This window comes from Salmo salar, chromosome ssa28 (assembly GCF_905237065.1).
Source record: "Salmo salar chromosome ssa28, Ssal_v3.1, whole genome shotgun sequence".
NCBI classification, from domain to species: Eukaryota; Metazoa; Chordata; class Actinopteri; order Salmoniformes; family Salmonidae; genus Salmo; species Salmo salar.
Window position 1 is genome coordinate 3,850,955 of NC_059469.1, and position 24,780 is coordinate 3,875,734.

Genomic DNA, 24,780 nt, shown 5'->3' on the forward strand with positions numbered 1-24,780 from the left:
GTTGGATCCCGTCTGTTCTTACGAAGGTCTCGCGATACTTTTCTCTCAGTGGCGGCTGTGTGGCCCCCTGTCTCAGTCCAGACGGAGTTATTTCTGACATCTGAATGAAAAACAGTCTGAATTGCTACCACTTTGGACATATATAACAATGGCTTCAGCCTTGGAGCAGTTCGTGAACAATGTGCGGCAGCTCTCCGCTCAAGGTATGGACATTAAACATGTTTTAGTTGTCAGACGAGCTGAAACTATTAGCCAATGCTAAGCAATGCTTTGCTGATAGCATAGCTAGCTAGCCAAACTGGATAGCTAGATCCTCCTTTTTGCTTTATCATGTAAACACAGCCCTACATTTACTGTTTTTTGAATGAGGCCTCAAAAAAGTAGTTCAGAAAGATGTGTTTTTACCCCTGGACACTAAAAGCGTACCAATAACAACAGAGTAAACGAATACGTGTTTTAAAATCTAACTTTGTTTTTGTTCGAGAAATATATTTCAGTGGAATGCTTACCGGTAGTTCCGCCCTAAGTAGGCGCGATTGGTTGCAGAGCGCCATTGTCACATGGTATTGGTCGACAGTCCCATCTGTAAAGCAATATGCGTTACTTCCATAGCTAATGTACCCAGTGCAGGCCTTGACAGGACACTTGACCGGCCGATATATTTTACAGTAACTGCAAAGAATGTGAACTATGCAGCTGGACCGGGTTTCATTATAAAAGCATGCTCAATGTTCTTAGTGGCACCCAATATTTGAAAAATATGTTTTATTACTTAATTATTTACATATGCAGGTGTATTCAGTTGACGTTCTGGTTAGTTTGTTGGTACAGAGTTGTTATAGCCTGCATTACAATATCGTTAGAAATAAGCATTATATGGGACCAACATAATGAAATATTTATTTATGACTGACACGCTTTCATCTCTGGGTTAGATGGGTGTGAACTGGGTCTGGACAATAATGTTTGGGTTAGGGAGGTCTCATCTAAAAATGGGAGAAACACTTGTGTAAAATACACTATTTAGGTTATATACTCAACAGCATAACACTAACTGTTTCTTGATTTGGACCTGTACTTCTCTTCAACCAGCTCTAATAGGGCTACATTGTTTGTTTACCAATTGTCTTTAATGTTGCATCTCAGGTCAGATGACACAGCTGTGTGAACTGATCAACAAGAGCGGGGAGCTGTTGGCCAAGAACCTGTCCCACCTGGACACCGTACTGGGGGCCTTGGACATCCAGGAGCACTCCCTGGGCGTCCTGGCTGTGCTGTGAGTAGCCTGCTCTCCTCTGCAGTCCTTTAATCCCTGATCAATGATTATAAGTAAATCACTGATCTAGGCTATGACTTTGAGTCATTTTCTGCTTAGTGTACCTGTGCATTCGGGGCTCATGACTCAGAAGTATATCACACAGATCAAGGTTTCTACCCCTGGTGTTCAAATTAAATGATGTGCCTGTTGAAACTGTCTTATAGAGTCTACAATCCTTTTTGCTTTCATGTACTGTGTAAAAAAAATTACTTGTGTACTCACTGCCAGTTTTCACTTTCCCTTCATACAGGTTTGTGAAGTTCTCCATGCCAAACATCCCTGACTTTGAGACGCTCTTTTCCCAAGTCCAGCTCTTCATCAGTACCTGCAATGGGGAGCACATCCGATATGCAACAGACACTTGTAAGTCTAAACTTAAATAACTTTTGGTTTTTAGAAGCCTTGGATTCAACTGAGTTTCAGAGGAATGGTTTACTCTGTGAGGTGTTATTTATTATAGTTAAATCCTAAGGAATGTGGAGAATGTTCAAGGTCAAATGTTCAGGGCAAAATTAATTTAGCTTGATTGAACCTGTTAAACCTACTTACTACTTTTATTATTTCTCTTCACAGTTGCCGGCCTCTGCCATCAGTTGACAAATGCCCTTGTAGAACGAAAACAGGTAGGACTTGCCAAACGGGGGCAAAACATTTAAACCAGAAGAGCTAATGCATGAACTTACTTCTCTGTTAACCTCTATGGGCTAGGTGGGACGCTAGCGTGCCACCCGTGGTGCACTCCATCAACAGCAGGTGCATTTCAAGAGCGGCAAATTTGAATCCAAATAAATGTCAAAATTCAAATTTTTCAAACATACAACTATTTTACACCCTTTGAAAGATAAACATCTCCTTAATCTAACCACGTTTTACGATTTCAAAAAGGTTTTACGGCGAAAGCATAAATTTAGAGTATGTTAGGACAGTACATTTACAAGAGTTGTGTGTAATGTTTTGTCAATTCGAAGACAGGGTAACCAAAACCATAAAACCAGCTAAAATGATGCACTAACCTTTTACAATCTCCATCAGATGACACTCCTAGGACATTATGTTAGACAATGCATGCATTTTTAGCTCTATCAAGTTCATATTTATATCCAAAAACAGCGTTTTACTATGGCATTGATGTTGAGGAAATCGTTTCCCTCCAATAACCGGCAGTCAAGTCAGCGTCACAAATTAAATAATTAAAATTAGAAAACATTGGTAAAATATGATATTGTCATTTAAAGAATTATAGATTTACATCTCTTGAACGCAATCAACTTGCCAGATTTAAAAATAACCTTACTGGGAAATCACACTTTGCAATAATCTGAGCACTGCGCCCAGAAAAATACGCGTTGCGATACAGACTAGACGTCATGTTGGGAAGATCTAAAATCGAAAATACTATGTAAATAATCCATTACCTTTGATTCTCTTCATCAGATGTCACTTCCAGGTATCACAGGTCCATAACGAATGTAGTTTTGTTCAAAAAAGCTCATAATTTATGTCCAAAAATCTCCGTCTTGTTAGCACATGATCTAAGCCAGCCGGACTTCTCGTCATGAACGAGGGGAAAAAATATATTTACGTTCGTTCAAACATGTCAAACGTTGTATAGCATAAATCATTAGGGCCTTTTTTAACCAGAACATGAATAATATTCAAGGTGGACGAATGCATACTCTTTTATAACGTATTGGAACGAGGGTACCCAACATGAACTCGCGCCAGGTGTCTAATGGGACATCATCGTTCCATGGCTCTTGTTCGGTCAGATCTCCCTCCAGAAGACTCAAAACACTTTGTAAAGGCTGGTGACATCTAGTGGAAGCAATAGGAAGTGCCAAAATATTCCTCAGCCCCTGTGTTTTTCAATGGGATAGGTTTAAAGGTAATACAACACATCAGGTATCCACTTCCTGTCAGAAAATGTCTCAGGGTTTTGCCTGCCAAATGAGTTCTGTTATACTCACAGACACCATTCAAACAGTTTTAGAAACTTTAGGGTGTTTTCTATCCATATATAATAAGTATATGCATATTCTAGTTACTGGGTAGGATTAGTAACCAGATTAAATCGGGTACATTTTTTTTATCCAGACGTGCAAATGCTGCCCCCTAGCCCTAACAGGTTAACACATTTACATGCTCTATTTAACGAAATGACTCATGTTTTTACAAGATACAGCCCAGATTAGGGTATTACTCACGATACGATATTATCACAATACTTAGGTGACGATGCAATATGTATTCTGATTTGATGTTCCAAACATATTGCTCACTATATGTCTGCTGCAGAGAGGCATGACTGCAGAGAGGTATGACAAAGTTTGTTTTGATCAGTCATGGAAATAACAGTTCTAAAAACATGTTGGCTCACTATTTAAAAAGATGGCGAACATGCCATAGGATGAAAAATATCGGAGTTTTGGCATAGGTACAGCCGACTAGTGCACGCTACCAAACCCTTTTTTGTATTTTTTTTTTTACAAATCGATACTTGGAGCCAAAGTACCAATATACAGTGCCCTCCGCTAATTTTGTGGCACCCTTGGTAAATATGAGCAAAATGGACTGTGGAAAACATTTATTTGCTGTTTATCCTCTTGGTCTTTCATTCAAATTATTCACAAACATGGAACCTTTAATTGAAGTACACTGCTCAAAAAAATAAAGGGAACACTAAAATAACACATCCTAGATCTGAATGAATGAAATAATCTTATTATACTTTTTTCTTTACATAGTTGAATGCGCTGACAACAAAATCACACAAATAATCAATGGAAATCCAATTTATCAACCCATGGAGGTCTGGATTTGGAGTCACACTCAAAATTAAAGTGGAAAACCACACTACAGGCTGATCCAACTTTGATGTAATGTCCTTAAAACAAGTCAAAATGAGGCTCAGTAGTGTGTGTGTGTGGCCTCCACGTGCCTGTATGACCTCCCTACAACGCCTGGGCATGCTCCTGATGAGGTGGCGGATGGTCTCCTGAGGGATCTCCTCCCAGACCTGGACTAAAGCATCCGCCAACTCCTGGACAGTCTGTGGTCCAACGTGGCGTTGGTGGATGGAGCGAGACATGATGTCCCAGATGTGCTCAGTTGGATTCAGGTCTGGGGAACGGGCGGGCCAGTCCATAGCATCAATGCCTTCCTCTTTCAGGAACTGCTGACACACTTCAGCCACATGAGGTCTAGCATTGTCTTGCATTAGGAGGAACCCAGGGCCAACCGCACCAGCATATGGTCTCACAAGGGGTCTGAGGATCTCATCTCGGTACCTAATGGCAGTCAGGCTACCTCTGGCGAGCACATGGAGGGCTGTGTGGCCCCCCAAAGAAATGCCACCCCCACACCATGACTGACCCACCGCCAAACCGGTCATGCTGGAGGATGTTGCAGGCAGCAGAACGTTCTCCACGGCGTCTCCAGACTCTGTCACGTCTGTCACATGTGCTCAGTGTGAACCTGCTTTCATCTGTGAAGAGCACAGGGCGCCAGTGGCGAATTTGCCAATCTTGGTGTTCTCTGGCAAATGCCAAACGTCCTGCACGGTGTTGGGCTGTAAGCACAACCCCCACCTGTGGACGTCGGGCCCTCATACCACCCTCATGGAGTCTGTTTCTGACCGTTTGAGCAGACACATGCACATTTGTGGCCTGCTGGAGGTCATTTTGCAGGGCTCTGGCAGTGCTCCTCCTGCTCCTCCTTGCACAAAGGCGGAGGTAGCGGTCCTGCTGCTGGGTTGTTGCCCTCCTACGGCCTCCTCCACGTCTCCTGATGTACTGGCCTGTCTCCTGGTAGCGCCTCCATGCTCTGGACACTACGCTGACAGACACAGCAAACCTTCTTGCCACAGCTCGCATTGATGTGCCAACCTGGATGAGCTGCACTACCTGAGCCACTTGTGTGGGTTGTAGACTCCGTCTCATGCTACCACTAGAGTGAAAGCACCGCCAGCATTCAAAAGTGACCAAAACATCAGCCAGGAAGCATAGGAACTGAGAAGTGGTCTGTGGTCCCCACCTGCAGAACCACTCCTTTATTGGGGGTGTCTTGCTAATTGCCTATAATTTCCACCTGTTGTCTATTCCATTTTCACAACAGCATGTGAAATTTATTGTCAATCAGTGTTGCTTCCTAAGTGGACAGTTTGATTTCACAGAAGTGTGATTGACTTGGAGTTACATTGTGTTGTTTAAAGTGTTCCCTTTATTTTTTTGAGCAGTGTAAAATGATTGAAAAAAAATAATACAAATGTGCGATGAATATTTTTCTCAAACATATGTGCCACATTTATTGGCACCCCTAGAAATTCTTATGAGTAAAATCTAACTGAAGTATATTCCCATTCATATTTTACGTTTATAAGTTCACCTGAGTGATTAGGAACACTTAAGTAGTAAGCCATGACTTCCTGTTTCACTTGGGTATAAATATGAGGTGACACACAGGCCATCTTCCCATAGTCATCCATCACTATGGGAAAGACCCGAGAATACAGTAATGATGTGCGACAAAAGGTTGTTGAGCTGCACAAATCAGGAAATGGCTTTAAGAAAATAGCTCAACTGTTGAAAATGCCAATTTCCACTATCAGGGCAATAATTAACGAGTTTAAAGCAACTAAAGATGTTAACAATTGGCCTGGAAGAGGACGTGTGTCTATATTGACCCCACGCACAGTGATGGGATGGTTCGAGTGGCCAAAAAAATCTCCAAGGATCACAACTGGAGATTTGCAGACGTTAGTTGGGTCTTGGGGTTAGAAAGTCTCCAAAACTACAATCAGATGCCACCTACATAACCAAAAATTGTTTGGGAGTGTTGCCAGAAAAAAGCCTTTGGTGTCATCAAACAACAAACTCATGCGCCTACAGTTTGCCAGACATTACTGGAACTTTCAATGGGACCGGGTTCTATGGTCAGATGAGACTGAAATAGAGCTTTTTGGAAACAAACACCAGAAGTGGGTTTGATGTAGACAGAAAGACAGCCATGCAGAAAAGCACCTCATCCCCACTGAAGTATCAAATCAAACTTTATTTTCCACATGAGCCGAATACAACAAGTGTAGACTTTACCGTGACATGCTTACTTACCAGCCCTGAACCAACATTGCAGTTCAAGAGAAGGTATTTACCAAGTAGGCTAAAATAAAAAGTAACACAATAAGAATAACAATAACGAGGCTATATACAGGGGGCACCGGTACCGAGTCAGTGTGAAGGGGTACAGGCTAGTTGAGGTAATCTGTTCATGTAGGTGGGGGCGAAGTGACTATGCATAGGTAACAAGCAAACAGCGAGTAGCAGCAGTGTACATGAGGGGTGGTGTCAATGTAAATTGTCCGGTGGCGATTTTTATGAATTGTTCAGCAGTCTGTCTTCGGGGTAGAAGCTGTTGAGGAGCCTTTTGGTCCTAGACTTGGCGCTCCGGTACCGCTTGCCATGCAGTAGCAGAGAAAACGGTCTATAACTTAGGTGACTGGAGTCTCTGACAATTATGGGCTTTCCTCTGACACGCCTATTATATAGGTCCTGGATGGCAGGAAGCTTGGCCCCAGTAATGTACTGAGCCGTTCGCACTACCCTCTGTAGCGCCTTACGGTCAGATGCCGAGCAGTTGCCATACCAGGTGGTGATGCAACCGGCCAGGATGCTCTCGATGGTGCAGCTGTAGAACCTTTTGAGGATCTAGGGGCCAATGCCAAATCTTTTCAGTCTCCTGAGGGGGGAAAAGGTTTTGTTGTGCCCTCTTCACAACTGTCTTGGTATGTTTGGACCATGATAGTTCGTTGGTGATGTGGACACCAAGGAATTTGATACTCTCGACCCGCTCCACTACAGCCCTGTCGATGTTAATTGGGGGCCTGTTCAGTCCGCCTTTTCCTGTAGTCCACTATCAGCTCCTTTGTCTTGCTCACATTGAGGGAGAGGTTGTTGTCCTGGCACCACACTGACAGTTCTCTGACCTCCTCCCTATAGGCCGTCTCATTGTTGTCGGTGATCAGTGTTCACTGGTGATCACTGTTGTGTCGTCAGAAAACTTAATGATGGTGTTGGAGTCGTGTTTGGCCACGCAGTCGTGGGTGAACAGGGAATACAGGAGGGGACTAAGTACACAACCCTGAGGGGCCCCAGTGTTAAGGATCAGCGTGGAAGACGTATTGTTGCCTACTCTTACCACCTGGGGGCGGCCCGTCGGGAAGTCAAGGATCCAGTTTCAGAGGTAGGTGTTTAGTCCCAGAGTCCTTAGCTTAGTGATGAGCTTCATGGGCACTATGTTGTTGAACGGTGAGCTGAATAGCATTCTCACATAGGTGTTCCTTTTGTCCAGATGGGAAAGGGCAGTGTGGAATGCAATAGTGATTGCATCATCTGTGGATCTGTTGGGGCGGTATGTGAATTGGAGTGGGTCTAGGTTGTCCGGGAGGATGCTGTTGATGTGAGCCATGACCAGCCTTTCAAAGCACTTCATGGCTACAGACGTGAGTGCCACGAGGCGGTAATCATTTAGGCAGGTTACCTTTGCTTCCTTGGGCACAGGGACTATGGTGGTCTGCTTGAAACATGTAGGTATTACAGACTCAGTCAGGGAGAGGTTGAAAATGTCAGTGAAGACACTTGATAGTTGGTCTGCGCATGCTTTGAGTACACGTCCTGGTAATCCGTCTGGCCCAACGGCTTTGAATGTTGACCTGTTTAAAGGTTTTGTTCACATCAGCTACCGAGAGCGTTATCACACAATCATCCAGAACAGCTGGTGCTCTCGTGCATGCTTCAGTGTTGCTGCTTCGAAGCTAGCATAAAAGGCATTTAGCTCGTCTGGTAGGCTCGCGTCACTGGGCAGCTCGCATCTTGGTTTCCCTTTGTAGTCTGTAATAGTTTTCAAGCCCTGCCACATTGGTGGGTCTTTGATGTTGTGGCGCTGTTTTTCTTCCAAATGCCCTGGACAACTTGTTAGGATACATGGTATCATGGACTCTATAGATATTATATCAATACCAGACTGCCTCTGCTAGGAAGCTTAAACTGGGCCGTGGTTGGATCTTCCAGCAGGACAATGATCCAAAGCACACCTCAAAATCAACACAAAAATGTTTCACTGACTACAGAATCAAGGTTTTGCCATCCCAGTCCCCTGACCTAAACCCAATAGAAAACCTGTGGGATGATCTGAAGAGGACCTTGGAATCTGGAGAGATTCTGTATGGAGGAATGGTCTCAGGTCCCTTGCCATGTGTTCTCCAACCTCATTATGCATCATAGGAGAAGACTCAGAGTTGTTTTCTTGGCAGAGGGAGGTTGCACGAAGTATTGAATGAAGAGGTGCCAATAATTGTGGCACACAGATATTTGAGAAAAATGTGTAATTTTTCTTGCAAATTATTTTACTTTAATTAAAGGTTAGATTTTTGTGAATATTTTGAATGGAAGACCAAGAGGATAAACAAGACATTCTTTTCCACGGCTTCTTTTGCTCATATTTACAAAATGGTGCCAATATTAGTGGAGGGCACTATAATATTGTCCAAAATAATATTGTGATATGTAACTATCGATCCCCCATCACTAATATCGGTTCATTCTACATGATCTAAGTGTAATGCATGTGTTTTTCAAAGAAGGATATGTGAAACTAGGGCTGGGCGATATATCGTGAATCCACATACCAGTATGGGTTTTTACAATAATGATCTAGTGCTAAATTAAATGAAAGGTTCTGCACATTGGACTACTTCACTGTCAGTTTTGTCCGAGTTTGGTTGAGTATAAAACCATCGGAATGGAGAAAGGCCAAAACCCCCCAATTAAGAATTTAACTGAGCCCTGCAAGTACATCGGCAACCCTGTGACTAATAAAATCATATATCATTAAACATATTTAACTTGTATTATTCAGAAACATAAAATACAGCCATACTGTCAATTTTTTAAATATAGTGATATATTTTGGCCATATCGCCCAGCCCAATGTGCTAGCTTAGCAGGATTAGCTTCCTTTCTCTCTGACTACAACTCAGGGCAAATTGACCGTACCACGCCTCAAACCTGGGGCCCTCTGCCTTGCCGAATCAGGTGATCGCACTGATTGACAACGTCGTACTATCCAGTTGTGCCACTGAAAAGGAGCGCTTTCGATGGCATTATTGGCGAATTTTCAAGCTAGCTGTGTGGAGTGAGCTCACGACACATTCTTATCTCTGTTACGTATGGTTTTAATGCATCCCTTTCTTTCACAGCCATTGAGGGGTGTCGGCATTCTAAAACAGGCAATAGACAAAATGCAAATTAACACAAACCAACTTACCTCAGTTCATGCAGACCTGTGTCAGGTGAGTAAACTGATTTGTATCAACAGGATCTTTGACCTTATATGATTATTGGAATGTATTGATGCTTGGCTGCGAGACTACCGTAATTTCCGGACTATTGAGCGTACCTGAATATAAGCCTCTAACCACTGAATTTTTTTAAAATTATTATTTTGAACATAAATAAGCCGCACATGTCTATAAGCCGCAGGTGCCTACCGGTACATTGAAACAAATGAACTTTACACAGGCTTTAACGAAACACGGCTTGTAACAAAAATAAAAAATTTGCAGTAAACAGTAGCCTACCAAAAAAGTAATTGCTCCAGACCAAACTCCCGTGCAGCAGCTCTATTTGCTTTTCCAACAGCCAGATCAATCGCCTTCAACTTGAAAGCTGCATCATATGCATTTCTCCGTGTCTTTGCCATGATGAGGGTGACAAAATGACTACCGTAATCAGAATGATGGGAAGTTTGAGAGCGCTCGATTTAATCTAAACAGTAAACAAAAAAGTTGTTTGACCTTAACCCGTTCGGCAATTTCATTGGTCTAATGAAAGCTTCATGCCGCCAAAACACTGAGCACGTCACAGAATGTGTTCTTTTTTTTGTATTTTTTAAATTTGAAGCGGGAAAAATCCATATATTAGCCGCGTCATTGTTTAAGCCGCGAGGTTCAAAGCCTGGGAACAAAGTCGCGGCTTATAGTCCGGAAATTACGGTATATTGAATGACCCCTCAACCATTTTTGTGTGTACATCCACAGCTGTGCTTGTTAGCAAAGTGCTTCAAGCCTGTCCTCCCGTTTCTTGAGCTTGACATGATGGACATCTGTAAGGAGAATGGCGCCTACGACGCAAAGCACTTTCTATGTTACTACTATTACGGAGGCCTGATCTACACGGGTCTGAAGAACTTTGAAAGAGCACTGTATTTTTATGAACAGGTACTGGCTTATTTGAGAACCTAAAATGTGTGTGTGCTAAAGCTGTTTTGGATGTGACCTAGTGTTCCTGTTATCAAAAGTGAATTGATTTAGCATACTACTAGTAAAACCTTTGCTCATTGTAATACCATTTGACATTACCTTCAAATTACTATTTTGATGCATACAGTAGTCAAGTACACTATACACTGAGTTGACATTTAATCTGTAACGGCAATGACGTATCAAATCAGAGTTTTTTTTTTTTGTCACATGAACAGGATACAACGGGTGTAATCAGTACAGTGAAATGTTTACTTGCAAACTCTTTCCCAACAATGCAGTATTTTGTTTACATCTCTAGTTCCCTTCTGTGATATTCTGGTGATCTCTTTTCCCGCAGGCAATAACCACTCCAGCCATGGCTGTCAGTCACATCATGTTGGAGGCCTATAAGAAGTACATCCTGGTCTCCCTGATTCTCCACGGCAAAGTGCAGCAGCTCCCCAAGTACACGTCACAGATAGTTGGCAGGTTCATAAAGGTGAGAATGAAGATCCAAAAAGGGCCATATTTCACATCCTTAAGGCTTAAACATGCCATTATATTTTGAATTGTCTGTTGTACTACATACTATACATATGACATATATTCTACTGCTTTTTGTTTCTGCAGCCTCTCAGCAATGCGTACCATGAGCTTGCTCAGGTGTACGCCACCAACAACCCAGCAGAACTGCGCTCCCAGGTGAATAAACACAGTGAGACCTTCACACGCGACAACAACACAGGGCTGGTCAAGCAGTGCCTGTCCTCCCTCTACAAGAAGAACATCCAGAGGCTAACAAAGGTATACTTCCTTCCCCTTCAGATCATGTCTTCTTCACCTCAAATATGACCCCTCATCTCACATATACCTCCTAATATGTCTATCAGTAGTCCTCGCTCAACTCGTTTACCCCAATACACCATTCTCATTCTTAATATATCTCCATCTGCACTTACCTCAACTATATTCAAAATATACCTCCTGTCCTTCACCTCAAATCTAACTTCTTCGTCCCCATCTTCACCCTGTTACCGGGGTGTAAACAAAGGATTTAAAGCAAATGGTCGGAAAAGCAATGTATCTGACCACCCTTCTTTCTTTGCAGACTTTCCTGACGCTGTCCTTGCAAGACATGGCAAGTCGAGTGCAGCTGTCAGGGCCCCAGGAGGCAGAGAAGTATGTCTTGCACATGGTAAGCCAACGTGACCGCAGGAGGATAGACACACTTTCTCAGTACTCTGAGAACACTCAATTTTGAATGTATCAAAGAAAATGGCGTTCACTTCAAAGACTAGATCTAACATTGCTTCGTCCATTAATGACCTTTCTGTTCCTTACAGATTGAAGATGGTGAGATATATGCCAGTATCAACCAAAAGGATGGCATGGTCTGTTTCCATGACAACCCAGAGAAATACAACAACCCCGCAATGCTTCACAAAATTGACCAAGAGGTAAGAGAACGGCGTATTGATTATCTATCCTTATATGGAAATTTCAATTGAGGTGCAATGAAGTGACAATTATTTGCATATCATTTGGTACTGTTTTAGTGAAGTAAATGCCTTGTCTTGTGTCCTTCACAGATGCTGAAGTGTATAGAGCTGGATGAGAAACTAAAGTCCATGGATCAAGAAATCACAGTAAACCCGCAGTTTGTTCAGAAGGTAGGAAGCAACAATTACATTCTTTAGGCTCCTCTAGTGGTTTTCCAACAGGAGTAGTTTCACAGTTTAGTTGGTTGAATATTTGTTGGTATTTTTTATTTATATGAAACCCCTGGTCTTTTAGTTAGTATTAAAATGATTGCTAATGGTTTGTATCACACTGTATGTTTCAGAGTATGGGAACGCAGGAGGATGATGTCGGCAGCAAAACATCAAGTTACTCCTGAGGGGCATGGACAGGGGAGAACGCTGCCACCCTTCAGGTTCTTGTTGGATGACTTTTTTTAAAGAGGAAAAACATTCTATTGAGTATGGACATTGGTCAAGGAAAATCTAAATGTGTGGAATGATAATTTGGTTATTTCTTTCACAGTGTCTTGAGGAAACCTTAACAAAAACATTTTTTGTCGGTGTTTTATTTATCAATGTTCAGATGGAAGAGCCACTGCTGCATTAACAACCATAATAATAAAAACTGGACTTATTTGTTCAAAAAATTATCTGTTGCATGTTCATTTCTTTGGTATTTCCTTCTAGGCTAACTTGAAATTTGAGGAAAGCTTGGACTTAGTCTCCTGTTTCCAAGATCAGTAATTTCCCTCGATGAGCTAGCATATTTTTTGGGGGGTCAAATCAAATGTAGATTTGACAACAAAAGCAAGACTGTACTTCTGCCCTTGACCAAATGTACAGAGGAGAGTACAGCTTTAAAAAACAAATTAAAAATGGTGCACTGTTTTTTTTTTCTATCCCCTAGAGGTCTCTCGTGTACTTTTGTACTGTAGTTTGCATTTACTGCAGGTGGGATGAGCACTGAGCTGAATAAATATTATCTGTTATGTGGAAGGACTCAAGATTAGCAATGTTGAATGTTGGAATAAATTGATTCAGTAAATTGACACAATTTTGCATTAAATGGATCACGTCACATTACTATTTTGTCAGCATTGTTTACCCTAGTTTTCTGCCATTGTGTGCTCAGGTATTTGTGTAGTGTGTTATGTAGTTAACACAGCCACCAAGTCATAATTATGGCTAAACCCTGCCCATTTCTAAAATGTTTCTTCTTAAAATCTAATTTAATACCTAACCTTAACCACACTGCTAACCTTAAATGAAGATCAAAAAGCGTTGTTTTTGTAGCCGGTAGATGTGGTAAAGAGGTCAATGGGACGCTGGAATGGGCACCATTTAACAAATCTGATCTAACAAAGTGAATATTCTTCAAATCCATAATTTATGTCTTGTAACATGCTCACAATGTGGTTACTAAAGTCTGATTTGGATACAGACCTTTTCAACTGTCAAAACAACAACACGTTCTATATGCACGCACAACCAATAGGTTCCCCAGTAATGCCTCAATCACACCTACAGCGTCAATGCGCAAAATGGTACCCAGCGTCATCTGGATGTTTGCAAAAGTTCAACATTCACCTTCTGCTACTATTTTCTATCAAGCCGTCTACGCATACAGTTTGACGCATACGTTCAATAAATCCAACGTAGGCACCACACAGAACACATTGCAACTGCTTCTGCAAAGCAAACGCAGCGTTCCATTGGAAATTAATGGACTTCTGGTGTACCAAAATGCAATCACACTGACTGTCATTGCATTTTGGTTCACCAGAAGTACATTCATTTCCAATGGAACGCTGCGTTTGCCTTGCGGAGGCAAGTTGCAGTGCGTTCTGTGTGGTGCATATGTAGGATTTATTTAACGTATGCGTCAAAATACATGCGTAGACGGCTTGACAGAAATGGTAGCAGAAGGTGAATGTTGAACTTTTGTTGCACACCTATCTAGATGATGCTGTGCAGTTGTGAATTTGGCATGTAGATCTTGGTGGGGCAACCCCCCCCCCCTAAAAAAAATGTTTTATGCATGCCAGCAAAGCCACAACACAAAAAAATACATGAACTGCACTATAACGGTGACAAACGGTGCCCACAAACTGTTAGGGCCTGCATAAAGCTGTCCCAACAGCAGTCCCAACAACTTACCACTGCTACACCTGGCTATCAGCAGAGCCTTGTCTGGCAGAGAAACAGTTCATTCAGCCTCATTTACTGCCTTTAAAAAAAATAGCTGATGTGGCTGACTTGTTTAAACAAATGTGGTTTCTACTGACAATTGAGATGTACAAACTTTAGCATAAGTTAAGGGGACGACAAACATATTTATTTTATTTGACCTTTATTTAACTAGGCAAGTCAGTTAAGAACAAATTCTTATTTACAATGATGGCCTAGGAACAGTGGGTTAACTGCCTTGTTCAGGGGCAGAACAACAGACTTTTAATACTCAATCCGTAATTTAGATTAGGACATTAATGAGCGAGCTAGGACGGACATAGTCAATATAATTATTTGTTCAGCACTTTTGAAATATAAAGCAACAGAATTCCGAACATGGGCCGTTCTTACAGTATGCTCGCTGTACACCAAGTCAGAACCTTTAGGATAAATAAAGGGGACATATAAGCAGAAAATGAAAGCTCTTACAATATTCTATGACATTTTTCGAAAAAGAGGCTATATGCTACATGTGCACCACCAAGTCAGAACAGTAGGCTAAATTATGAGGAGGAAAAGGGAACAAATGATTAGGATGAGGCACATGGGCTACTCACAGCTTACTACACAACATCCACTTAGTATTACTTTCTTAGCTACAGTATACATATCTCCCTGGCATATTACATCATTTTTGCAGCAGCATACAAGACATTATTGGACTTACCTTGTTGTGCTGTGCTCACTTAAACAGGAAGGTGGTGTGGCGGTCCTTCGTGGGTAAATTTTGTCATCAGAGTCTGTAGTTCTCTGGATTTATGGTGCTTTCAAGACAACTGGGAACTCAGAAAAAAACAAGGTTGAATTACGACATCAGTGATCTTCAGGTCAGAGCTCTAGAAAGAGGCCCGAGTTCCCAACTTGGAATTCCGAGTTGGATGACCGTTCAAAATGTATTTTCCCAGTCGGAGTTCCCAGTTGTCTTGAACTCACTGAAGTCTGAGATTTCCCAGTTCTGAGTTTCCAGTTGTTTTGAACACGGCAGAAGTCATGCTAGATTGACAGCATGGCCAATGTTGAATGTTTATTATTTTAAGCTTGGAAAAGAGACCCTTAAACCCAGACTTGGATCACACACCCACTCCACTGAATAGCAGGCTAGTGATTGCTTTGCAATGCTTGCAGTTCCTTCCAAACCACTCATTGTTGAATTTGCAATTTCCAACTTATGTAATGTTTATGTCCAATGGCCGATGAGCCCCGACACGATTTATCTATAATTTGTCATCATAATTTGTCTTCATATGACAAGGATTGAAAAGGATTTGCCAGTCAAATATTGACTTGATTCATGATGATGACTGCTAGCAAAGATTTTCAAAGTATGATGTTGACATGATCAGTTCAATCAAACTACCGTCGATATAACGTGATTTGATGTCATTTTATCTGTGGCCAATGATCTTGAGCCTTCATGGATGGGCACTTCTAATGTAACTCTATGGCAGCACCCAAGGGGCTTGAATTTCCGAGCTCTCCCTGTAGATTTTGCTGCGATGTAGTGTCCCCATGAGTGACAGAACAGTGAGCCAATCACTGCACAATTAGAGAACATTACCAACCCCTACGGTACGTATGTTCCGCTGGCTGCCCCACCACCACATAAAGCACTGCGCTAGGCTGAAACACCTGTGTTTTGGAGCTGCCTTACTCAAGGAAGCAAAAAAGAGACATGTTTGAATGCTACTTTATTAACTCAATTATTATATCTATATTTTTTTTTACATTGTTTGCAAACTGATATGTGGCTCCTACTAAAGCCAAAATGACATGAAAAACAGGCACACACAAAAAAAAGCTCAACAGGCAGGGGCTCAAAACAGCCCTGAATGACGGGTTGCCACTAATGCTGTGTACCATTTTGCGCAATGACACTGTAGATGTGATCTAGGTGTAAACATCTGGCGCTGCAGCGCGCCATAATTGCTAACTAGGAAATGACTATTAGTTGGCTAACGTTACTTAGCTAGCACAAAATGTTAAGTTCGTATTAACTGATCCAACCAACAAATGAATTATATATACACATTGAATTGTTGCCACCAGATCCACAAAAAATCATCGGGCAATGATTATTTCCCGTTAATCCATTTGTTCTGGTGGTGTTACATTTGGCTAGCAATAACCACAGAGCCAGCGTGACGTAAAGGTAGAGAAAGATCAGTTTACCTTGTTAGCAGCTAGATGAATTTATCTCATGACAGCCAACAATATAACTCAACTAAATCTGGCTAGCATATGAGTCCAACGTGCGATGGCCATATTGTTTACATCAAAGTTACTGCTAACGCTGACACCTTGTGGTTATAATGTTGAACTGCATATGAATTACACCAGGACGATACATTACATGAAGTTCAAATTGCAACTTTATTTCAAGCAACATGTATTTTGAAATTAAATCAAATGTACCTTAAAATATTCATTTCTGCACCCCCTATTGAAAGTGATATTTGCTAATAATGTCTCTTCTGAGCATGTCATCCTTAAGGCCTACCTTCATTACAAGGGTAAGGCTTGCTATAATCAATTTCATGCCGGCATGTACAGTAGGTGTAGAAGTCAAATCTGGTATCTTTTAACATGGTTAGCCTCAATGTCTAATGAAAAAGAAAAACCCACACACTGATCTTGCCAGTTTCAATCAAATTATTCCCACACACACACGTTCAAAGATGTGTGAGTGTTTTTCCTATTTCTAATAGTGTATCATTTCCAATGTAGAAAACATCTCAGCAAAATGTAAACAATGTGTGAGGATTTGTGAATCCTGTTTCAGTATAGAAATGACAAGCCACATGTACAAGTGCATTGCATTAGACATGCCCACAAGGCCAATACTAATCCCATCATGTTTGCAATGGGCATGCATGCCATAAATAATCTCACATCCACTGTAACCAAAAGGGTAGAGCGCAAATAGTGGAGACAAAAGAAAAACACCCTGGAGAGTGACCACATCGAAGGGTAACTTTTACATGGGCTGCAAAGTTGCTATTTAATTTATGAGTTCCATCCCTGTATGGCTGACCGGCCAGGACACAAACCCTAATCAAATTACACTTGTAGCTAGCATGCCAACCACTGGAGAAGGAGGACAGTGAGTGTAGCAGAGTGAAGCAAATTGGCGCAAAATTGCAGGAGGAGATTCACCCGCAGCCGAGATGCTTACAGTATTAAAATATCGATGCATTCATGATAGACAGGAGGAGACACGACTTCAAGTCTCCTCTATTACATACACACCCCTTTCACCTCCTACCCCACCGACAGTATAACTCAGCCACCGACTGTGATCTGAGTCAATGTAGCACAATCAAATACCCACAAAAATAAATCGGTGGGTGCTAGATTGACCCAGTTCACACAGTCTGCTCTGCTGGCTGCTGAGGTTGATGAGGAGAAGGAGGAGGTCAATGAGTGCAGCAGAGGGGTGAGTGTGTAGCACATGTGAACTAGTTTACAGGTGAATGCTAGGCTCTTTCTCAATTCATCCTTCCTCGATTCCTCTCCTTGTCTCCTTCTAAAAACCCATTGGAGAAGAAGGTCCGGGCGGAGAGACCTTGTACCTTCTCTTCCAATACAGATGTAGTGCAATACAAGTGGGGAGATAGGATGCGAGTAATCAAGGAAAGACAAAGTGAGAAAGCCCAAGTAGCCATCATGTGGTGGTCACCCGACCTGAGACCTAAAGTACTGTTATCCTAGCCCAACCAAGGTCATGGTTTTGGTATAATAATGGTTTCTGCTTTGTGGGTATGAAGTGCTGTTGTGGACAGGGGTTGCATCCTAGGTCAGACATACAGGGAGTGTTACACCCACACCAATGATCAAGGACATCAGCTACAGTGGCAAATCTGTGCAATATCATCAGACAAAATGAGAGTGAGTGACAACAAAATAAAACAGACAAACGGGGAATGTTCAATGACAAAATACTACAGTAATTTAGATATGGGTATGTCATTTTAAGTGAAAATTGATCCTTAAGAGGTTATTAATTCAAAGAATCAACACTTTATTTATTGTCATACAAAGAACACCTGTGTAAATGGTTAGTGCGTAATGTGGACCCGGCCACAGCAGAGCCCGCCCTCTGTTGAAGTTGCAATGGGGGAAAACCTCAGCCCGACCCAACGACAAGAGCTCAGAGACTTGGTCCAGCAGAATACGTCCGTGTTCTCCGAGGTGCCGGGGCGCACGGATCTCGTGGAATATCATGTCCACACACGTCCGGGAGAAAAAGTGCGTAAACGGCCATACCGGATACCAGAAGCCCGGAGGGTGGCGGTCCAGCGGGAAGCGACAACAATGCTAGAGATGGGGGTACTGGAGGAGTCCCACAGTGAGTGGTCTAGCCCTATAGTGCTGGTTCCGAAACCAGAAGAAACCGTCCGCTTCTGCAATGACTTCCGGGCCTGAACGAGGTCAGTAGGTTCGATGCCTACCCCATGCCCCGGGTGGACGAACTGATCGACCGCTTGGGGATGGCGAGATACGTCAGCACCTTGGACCTAACAAAGGGGTACTGGCAGGTGCCGCTGGCAGCGGCCTCCGGGAGAAGACTGCCTTCTCCCCCGGGGGGGGCTATACCACTACCGGGTTATTCCTTTCGGGCTCCACGGGGCACCAGCTACCTTTCAGCGACTCATAGACCGCGTCTTGTGGCCGCACAGTGAGTACGCGGCTGTTTATTTGGATGACATAATTGTGCACAGTGACAGTTGGGAGTCCCATCTTTGTAGGTTACAGGCAGTGGTGGATGCGCTAAAGGGATTCAGGTCTGACCGCGAACCCCCACAAGTGCAAGCTGGGCTACGCCGAAGTGGAGTACCTGGGCTACCAGATCGGGAGGGGAAATGTGAAACCCCAAGAAAAAAAATTGCTGTCATTAGGGGATGGTCGGTCCCCGAACCAAGAGGCAGGTGAAGTCATTCCTGGGGTTAGCAGGCTACCACAGTCGATTTGTACCTAACTTTGCTGCAATACCTTCTCCCCTCACAGACTTAACAAAGGCACGACTACCCCAGACGATGCGATGGACGGGAGGTCTACTGCGGGGGGATGGTAATAGAGGGGAGGTGCGTGATGCGACGTTGGCTCCCTCTGCTGGGAGTACATGAGCTGGGCACCCCGACACGGATAGCTCCAAGTGGAGGTAATTAGGGGAAAGTGCCAACCAGCCTTGGAGGTCAAATAAAAGGAGTACTGTGGCACACCGCCAGGGAGGACGGTGAGAGACCAACACAGAGCCAGAGCTGAGAAGAAGGATCGAGCCAAACCTACGTGATTTTCTTTGTTATGTTTATTTTATGGCCTAGTAAAGTTGTTTGTGGACTAAAACTTCCCTGTCTCTGTGTTAATCTCGGCACGCTCAACCCAACACCCCACGGTTTACCACAGTCAACAGTGAAGAGGTGACTCCGGGATGCTAGCCTTCTAGGCAGTTGCAAAGAAAAAGCCACATTTCAGACTGGCCAGTAAAAATGGGCAAAAGAACACAGACACTGGACAAAGGAACTCTGCCTAGAAGGCCAGCATCCCGGAGTTGCCTCTTCACTGTTGACCTTGAGACTGGTGTTTTGCGGGTACTATTTAATGAAGTTGCCAGTTGAGGACTTGTGAGGCGTCTGTTTCTCAAACTAGACACTCTAATGTTCTTGTCCTCTTGCTCAGTTGTGCACCGGGGCCTCCCACTCCTCTTTCTATTCTGGTTAGAGGCAGTTTGCACTGTTCTGTGAAGGGAGTAGTACACAGCGTTGTACGAGATCTTCAGTTTCTTGACAATTTCTCGATTGGAATAGCCTTCATTTCTCAGAACGAGAATAGACTGACGAGTTTCAGAAGAAAGTTATTTGTTTCTAGCCATTTTGAGCCTGCAATCGAACCCACAAATGCTGATGCTCCAGATAGTCAATGAGTCTAAAGAAGGCCAGTTTTATTGCTTCTTTATTCAGGACAACAGTTTTCAGCTGTGCTAACATAATTGCAAAAGGGTTTTCTAATGATCAATTAGCCTTTTAAAATGATGAACTTGGATTAACTTACACAACGTGCCATTGGAACACAGGAGTGATGGTTGCTGATAATGGGCCTCTACACCTATGTAGATATTCCATTAAAAATCAGCCTTTTCCAGCTACAATAGTCATTTACAACAGTAACAATGTCTACACTGTATTTCTGATCCATTTGATGTTATTTAAATGGACAAAAAAATGTATTTTCTTACAAAAACAAGAACATTTCTAAGTGACTTTTGAACAGTAGTGTACATACATACAGTACATATAGCAGTGCATTCGGAAAGTATACAGACCCCTTCCCTTTTTCCACATTTTGTTACGTTACAGCCTTATTCTGAAATGTATTATAAATCTACAAACTATACCCCATAATGACAAAGTGAAAACAGGTCTTTAGACATTTTAGCAAACTTATAAAATATAAAAAACAGATACCTTATTTACATAAGTATTCAGACCCTTTGCTATGAGACTCGAAATTGAGATCAGGTGCATCTTGTTTCCATTGATCATCCTTGAGATGTTTCTACAACTTGATTGGAGTCCACCTGTGGTAAATCCAATTGACTGGACATTATTTGGAAATGTACACACCTGTCTATATAAGGTTCCACAGTTGACAGTGCATGTCAGAGTAAAACCAAGCCATGAGGTCGAAGGAATTGTCCGTAGAGCTCAGAGACAGAATTGTGTCGAGGCACAGATCTGGAGAAGGGTACCAAAAAAATTCTGCAGCATTGAAGGTCCCCAAGAACACCGTGGCCTCCATCATTCTTAACTGGAAGAAGTTTGGAACCACCAAGACTCTTCTCAGAGCTGGCCACCCGGCCAAACTGAGCAATCGGGGGAGAAGAGCCTTGGTAAGGGAGGTGACCAAGAACCTGATGGTCACTCTGACAGAGCTCCATAGTTCCTCTGTGGAGATGGGAGAACCTTTCAGAAGGACAACCATCTCTGCAGCACTCCACCAATCAGGCTTTTATGGTAGAGTGGCCAGATGGAAGCCACACCTCAGTAAAAGGCACATGACAGCCCACTTGGAGTTTGCCTAAAGGACTCTCAGACCATGAGAAACAACATTCTCTGGTCTGAGGAAACAAAGATTTAACTCTTTGGCATGAATGCCAATCTGAATCTGGAGGAAACCTGGCACCATCCCTACAGTGAAGCATGGTGGTGGCAGCATCATCCTGTGGGGATGTTTTTCAGCGGCAGGGACTGGGTGGCCCAGCAAGATCCCGGACATGAACCCCATCTAACATCTTTGAAGAGCCCTGAAAATAGCTGTGCAGCAACTCTCCCCATCCAACCTGACAGAGCTTGAGAGGATCTGCAGAGATACAGGTGTGCCAAGCTTGTAGCGCCATACCCAAGACCCAAGGCTGTAATCGCTGCCAAAGCTGCTTCAACAAAGTACTGAGTAACGAGTCTGAAAACTTACAGAAGCTTGAAATTATTTTTTTATTTTACAAATTTGCAAACATTTCCAAAATTAATTTAATTATTGGGTTTTTTGTGTAGATTGATGAGGGAAAAATACGATTTAATCAATTTTAGAATAAGGCTGTAAAGTAACAAAATGTGGATTCTTTTTTTTTTAAATGTACTGTAACTTTGCCTGTTCCTGATAATTACAGGCATCCACTAGGTGCTTCTATCATGCATTCTTACATCTATTTAAAATACATTTTCTTCTACACCAAAATGTCTCTAACAGACCAAAAGGGAAGACAACTGTTTATCAAGTGCGACACTGTTTTCTTAATTTTTGCCCTTGAAAACCAAACCCAGAATCAAACTGAAAAGACTTTTGAAACCCTTAGACATGCCTCCTCGTCCTTCCTTTCAGAATGTTAAGTATCAAAGAATGTCAACAAAGTAGAATTTCATAGTGTTTTATTAACCCCATAATTTGCTAAGTACAAGATGTGTTATGGTATGCTTAGATGAGTTCATTAAGTGCCATATGAAAATAAAGAGGTATACAAGGTAGAATTCAAATATTAATAAATCACAAGGAGTTATCTTTAGCCATCAGATAAACATGTATGAAGAGAGCTGTACAAGACAACAAGAACAAAAACACATATCAAGAGTTATGCTTAGATAATAAGGTAGAGCTGACAGAGAGAGCTTTACAAGGCACAAAATATAAGACCTATTTAAAAACACAAAGGATTAGGCCCCGAGCCTAGATACCACATATATGAACATATTCGGAGCACAGAGTTAGTCTGAATGACTGGAACTCATCTACTATCCTTGGCAGCATATGTGTGAAATAGAATGCCTTCAGTTTAGGAATAACATCAGCACAGAACTTCACATCAAATGGCACATCAATAACAACTTGCTTGGATGGAGCCCAGACAAGTAGTTTGCATCTCTCCAGTCCAATGTAGAACGTGCCCATTTGCACCTGCATGTAGTACCCATGGGCTCCATTAGGTTGCAGCTGAGGAACCCCATCCACCAGTTTCACATCAGTGAGTTTGCCAGAGAACAGTTCAGTCAGAGACACACTTCTTACTCAGAACAGGACATTTGATTTCTAGAAGTGTATAAGCCACCTGCTCGTTCTCCTTGCCAAATGTGGTTGCCGAGTTCCCATGGGACATGGAGAAGAGATGCTTTCACACAAAGATCTTACGACATTTTGAGCTAGCTAGCTAATGTTTGCAAAAACGGCAAGAATACCACACCGGATGTCCTCCACAAAACAGAAAATTCAGACATTGTTTTGTTTTCCAGGTTCTTAAATAAGGTGAATACATGAGGCCAATTTTACTATATTATCCTGGAGGCATACTTACACATCCTGTCTCATTTGCGTGAATGATATCTCTGAACTTTAAACAAATTGTAATACAAAATCTTTGTTTAGCTTCTTTCTATTCTGTGGCTGCATGAAATAGCAAACATAATGTGAATTCAACAATGACATTACTTTATCTTTGTTACACCCTGATAAAACAGTAACATCCATATTGTAGTTAGGCAAGTGGGTTAAATAGATTCCACGATCCGGATTTAAGCAAGTGCTTGGTTCAGTTCTCGCCCTGTGTACACCCATATGCGTGCGGAACTGTACGCACACCTTGATGTATAGCGCCGCCCACCGGGCGAAATGTCGTGAAAAGAGTGTGTCCACCAAGGAAAGAGGACCACTGGAGAGGAAGCATGGTGGTCTTTCGCCCAAACTAGAAAACCTCTGTATATGTTTCGAACAGTGTAACACAGATATAAAAATGAGGTTAGTTATAACAATATTTGAGTCTAATGTACAGTACCAGCGCTTCATGTAACCAATGGGAGTCGTTTTACGAGCGGATAAGGATCGTAATAAATAATTGAGCCAATCACAATATCAGTTTCCAAATAGAGGCGGGACATAATACGGAAACGATACCCACACACGCCAATCAAAACCAGGCACTCCTTTCCATTGGCCGATCGAGAAATGAATGAGGTGGGGCTTGCAGCAACGGTCGCGGTGTTCTGTTGAAATTCCATTGCCGAACATTAGCAAGCTAAAATAACTGGAACTAAGGATATAGCTTCCGAAGTGTGGACAACGACCAATACCACCCAAATGTGGATTTAATTTGGGGAAAACATGTAAAAATTCTGGAATGGGATTACTCAAGGATTGCTTTGATGTGTACTGCATTTACCTCCGATTTAGCTGTGGCTACCTCTCAAGCTAGCCGAATCGGAACAATCGGCGGATAACTGGCTAACTAACGTTAAACGTAACTAGCTAGCTAATTCTTTAACGTCAGGACTAGGACGGAGCACGCTTCATCGCTAAAAATACACAAAACGAATGTTGTTACTGTCATGGGTCCAGCCGGGTGCCCCCATGTGAACGGGTTCAAAGTGGATAACTGGAAACAGAATCTACGGGTCATTTACCAATGCTTTGTGTGGAGTGGGTCTGCCGAAACCAGGAAACGCAAGGTAAACATTTTAAACGTTAGTTAGCTAACGTTAGCTACTACTAACTAGCTCAGAACATGTATGCAGACTGCTTCTCGAGAGAACAGTGCCTACAACATCTCTGGCTAGCTGTCGTTCATCGTCATTGTTACCAATCCACACGCGAAGAGGCAACTCGTACAGTGTGTGAAAGACACTGTTTTTTTTTTCTTCGATTAACTGGTGATATATGCTACTGTTTCCCTTGCACGGATAGACCTTGTCCGACGTTAGCTAGGTACACATTTTCAGGCATGTCTTTTTCTCGGCTTGGGCACTTGTAAGTTTGCTGACGCGGACTGCTGCAGTTTTAGACATAATTGACAAGGACTGAGGGGTGTGTGAGAGAGACTGTTAGTTAGCTCAGCTCACTACCTAAACCCCCTGCGTCTCTTGCATCACACAATCTGAGTG

At 42.5% G+C, this 24,780-nt stretch overlaps 2 protein-coding genes across 6 annotated transcripts in view; both read left to right on the forward strand.

Moving 5' to 3' along the window:
* The first annotated feature begins 58 nt into the window (after positions 1-58).
* On the forward strand, positions 59-12,780 carry LOC100217343 (COP9 constitutive photomorphogenic homolog subunit 3). The gene is given in 12 exon segments (NM_001142710.1): positions 59-203; positions 1,147-1,276; positions 1,569-1,681; positions 1,892-1,941; positions 9,570-9,662; positions 10,410-10,589; positions 10,972-11,112; positions 11,244-11,417; positions 11,722-11,808; positions 11,957-12,070; positions 12,203-12,283; positions 12,457-12,780. Coding segments are annotated over 12 exon segments (1,272 nt in total). The 5' UTR covers positions 59-148; the 3' UTR covers positions 12,511-12,780.
* Positions 12,781-23,848: 11,068 nt separating this feature from the next.
* LOC106589337 (ubiquitin carboxyl-terminal hydrolase 22) overlaps positions 23,849-24,780 on the forward strand; it is a 52,205-nt gene continuing 51,273 nt past the window's right edge. For 2 of the 5 annotated variants that reach the window (XM_014179180.2, XM_045710069.1), the window contains exon 1: positions 23,852-24,348. In XM_014179180.2, coding sequence (XP_014034655.2) covers positions 24,229-24,348 — 120 coding nt within the window. In that variant the 5' untranslated portion in view covers positions 23,852-24,228. Of the gene's footprint in view, positions 24,349-24,780 lie in introns of all 5 variants that reach the window. The other 3 variants (XM_045710071.1, XM_045710072.1, XR_006762537.1) reach the window with 2 other exon arrangements.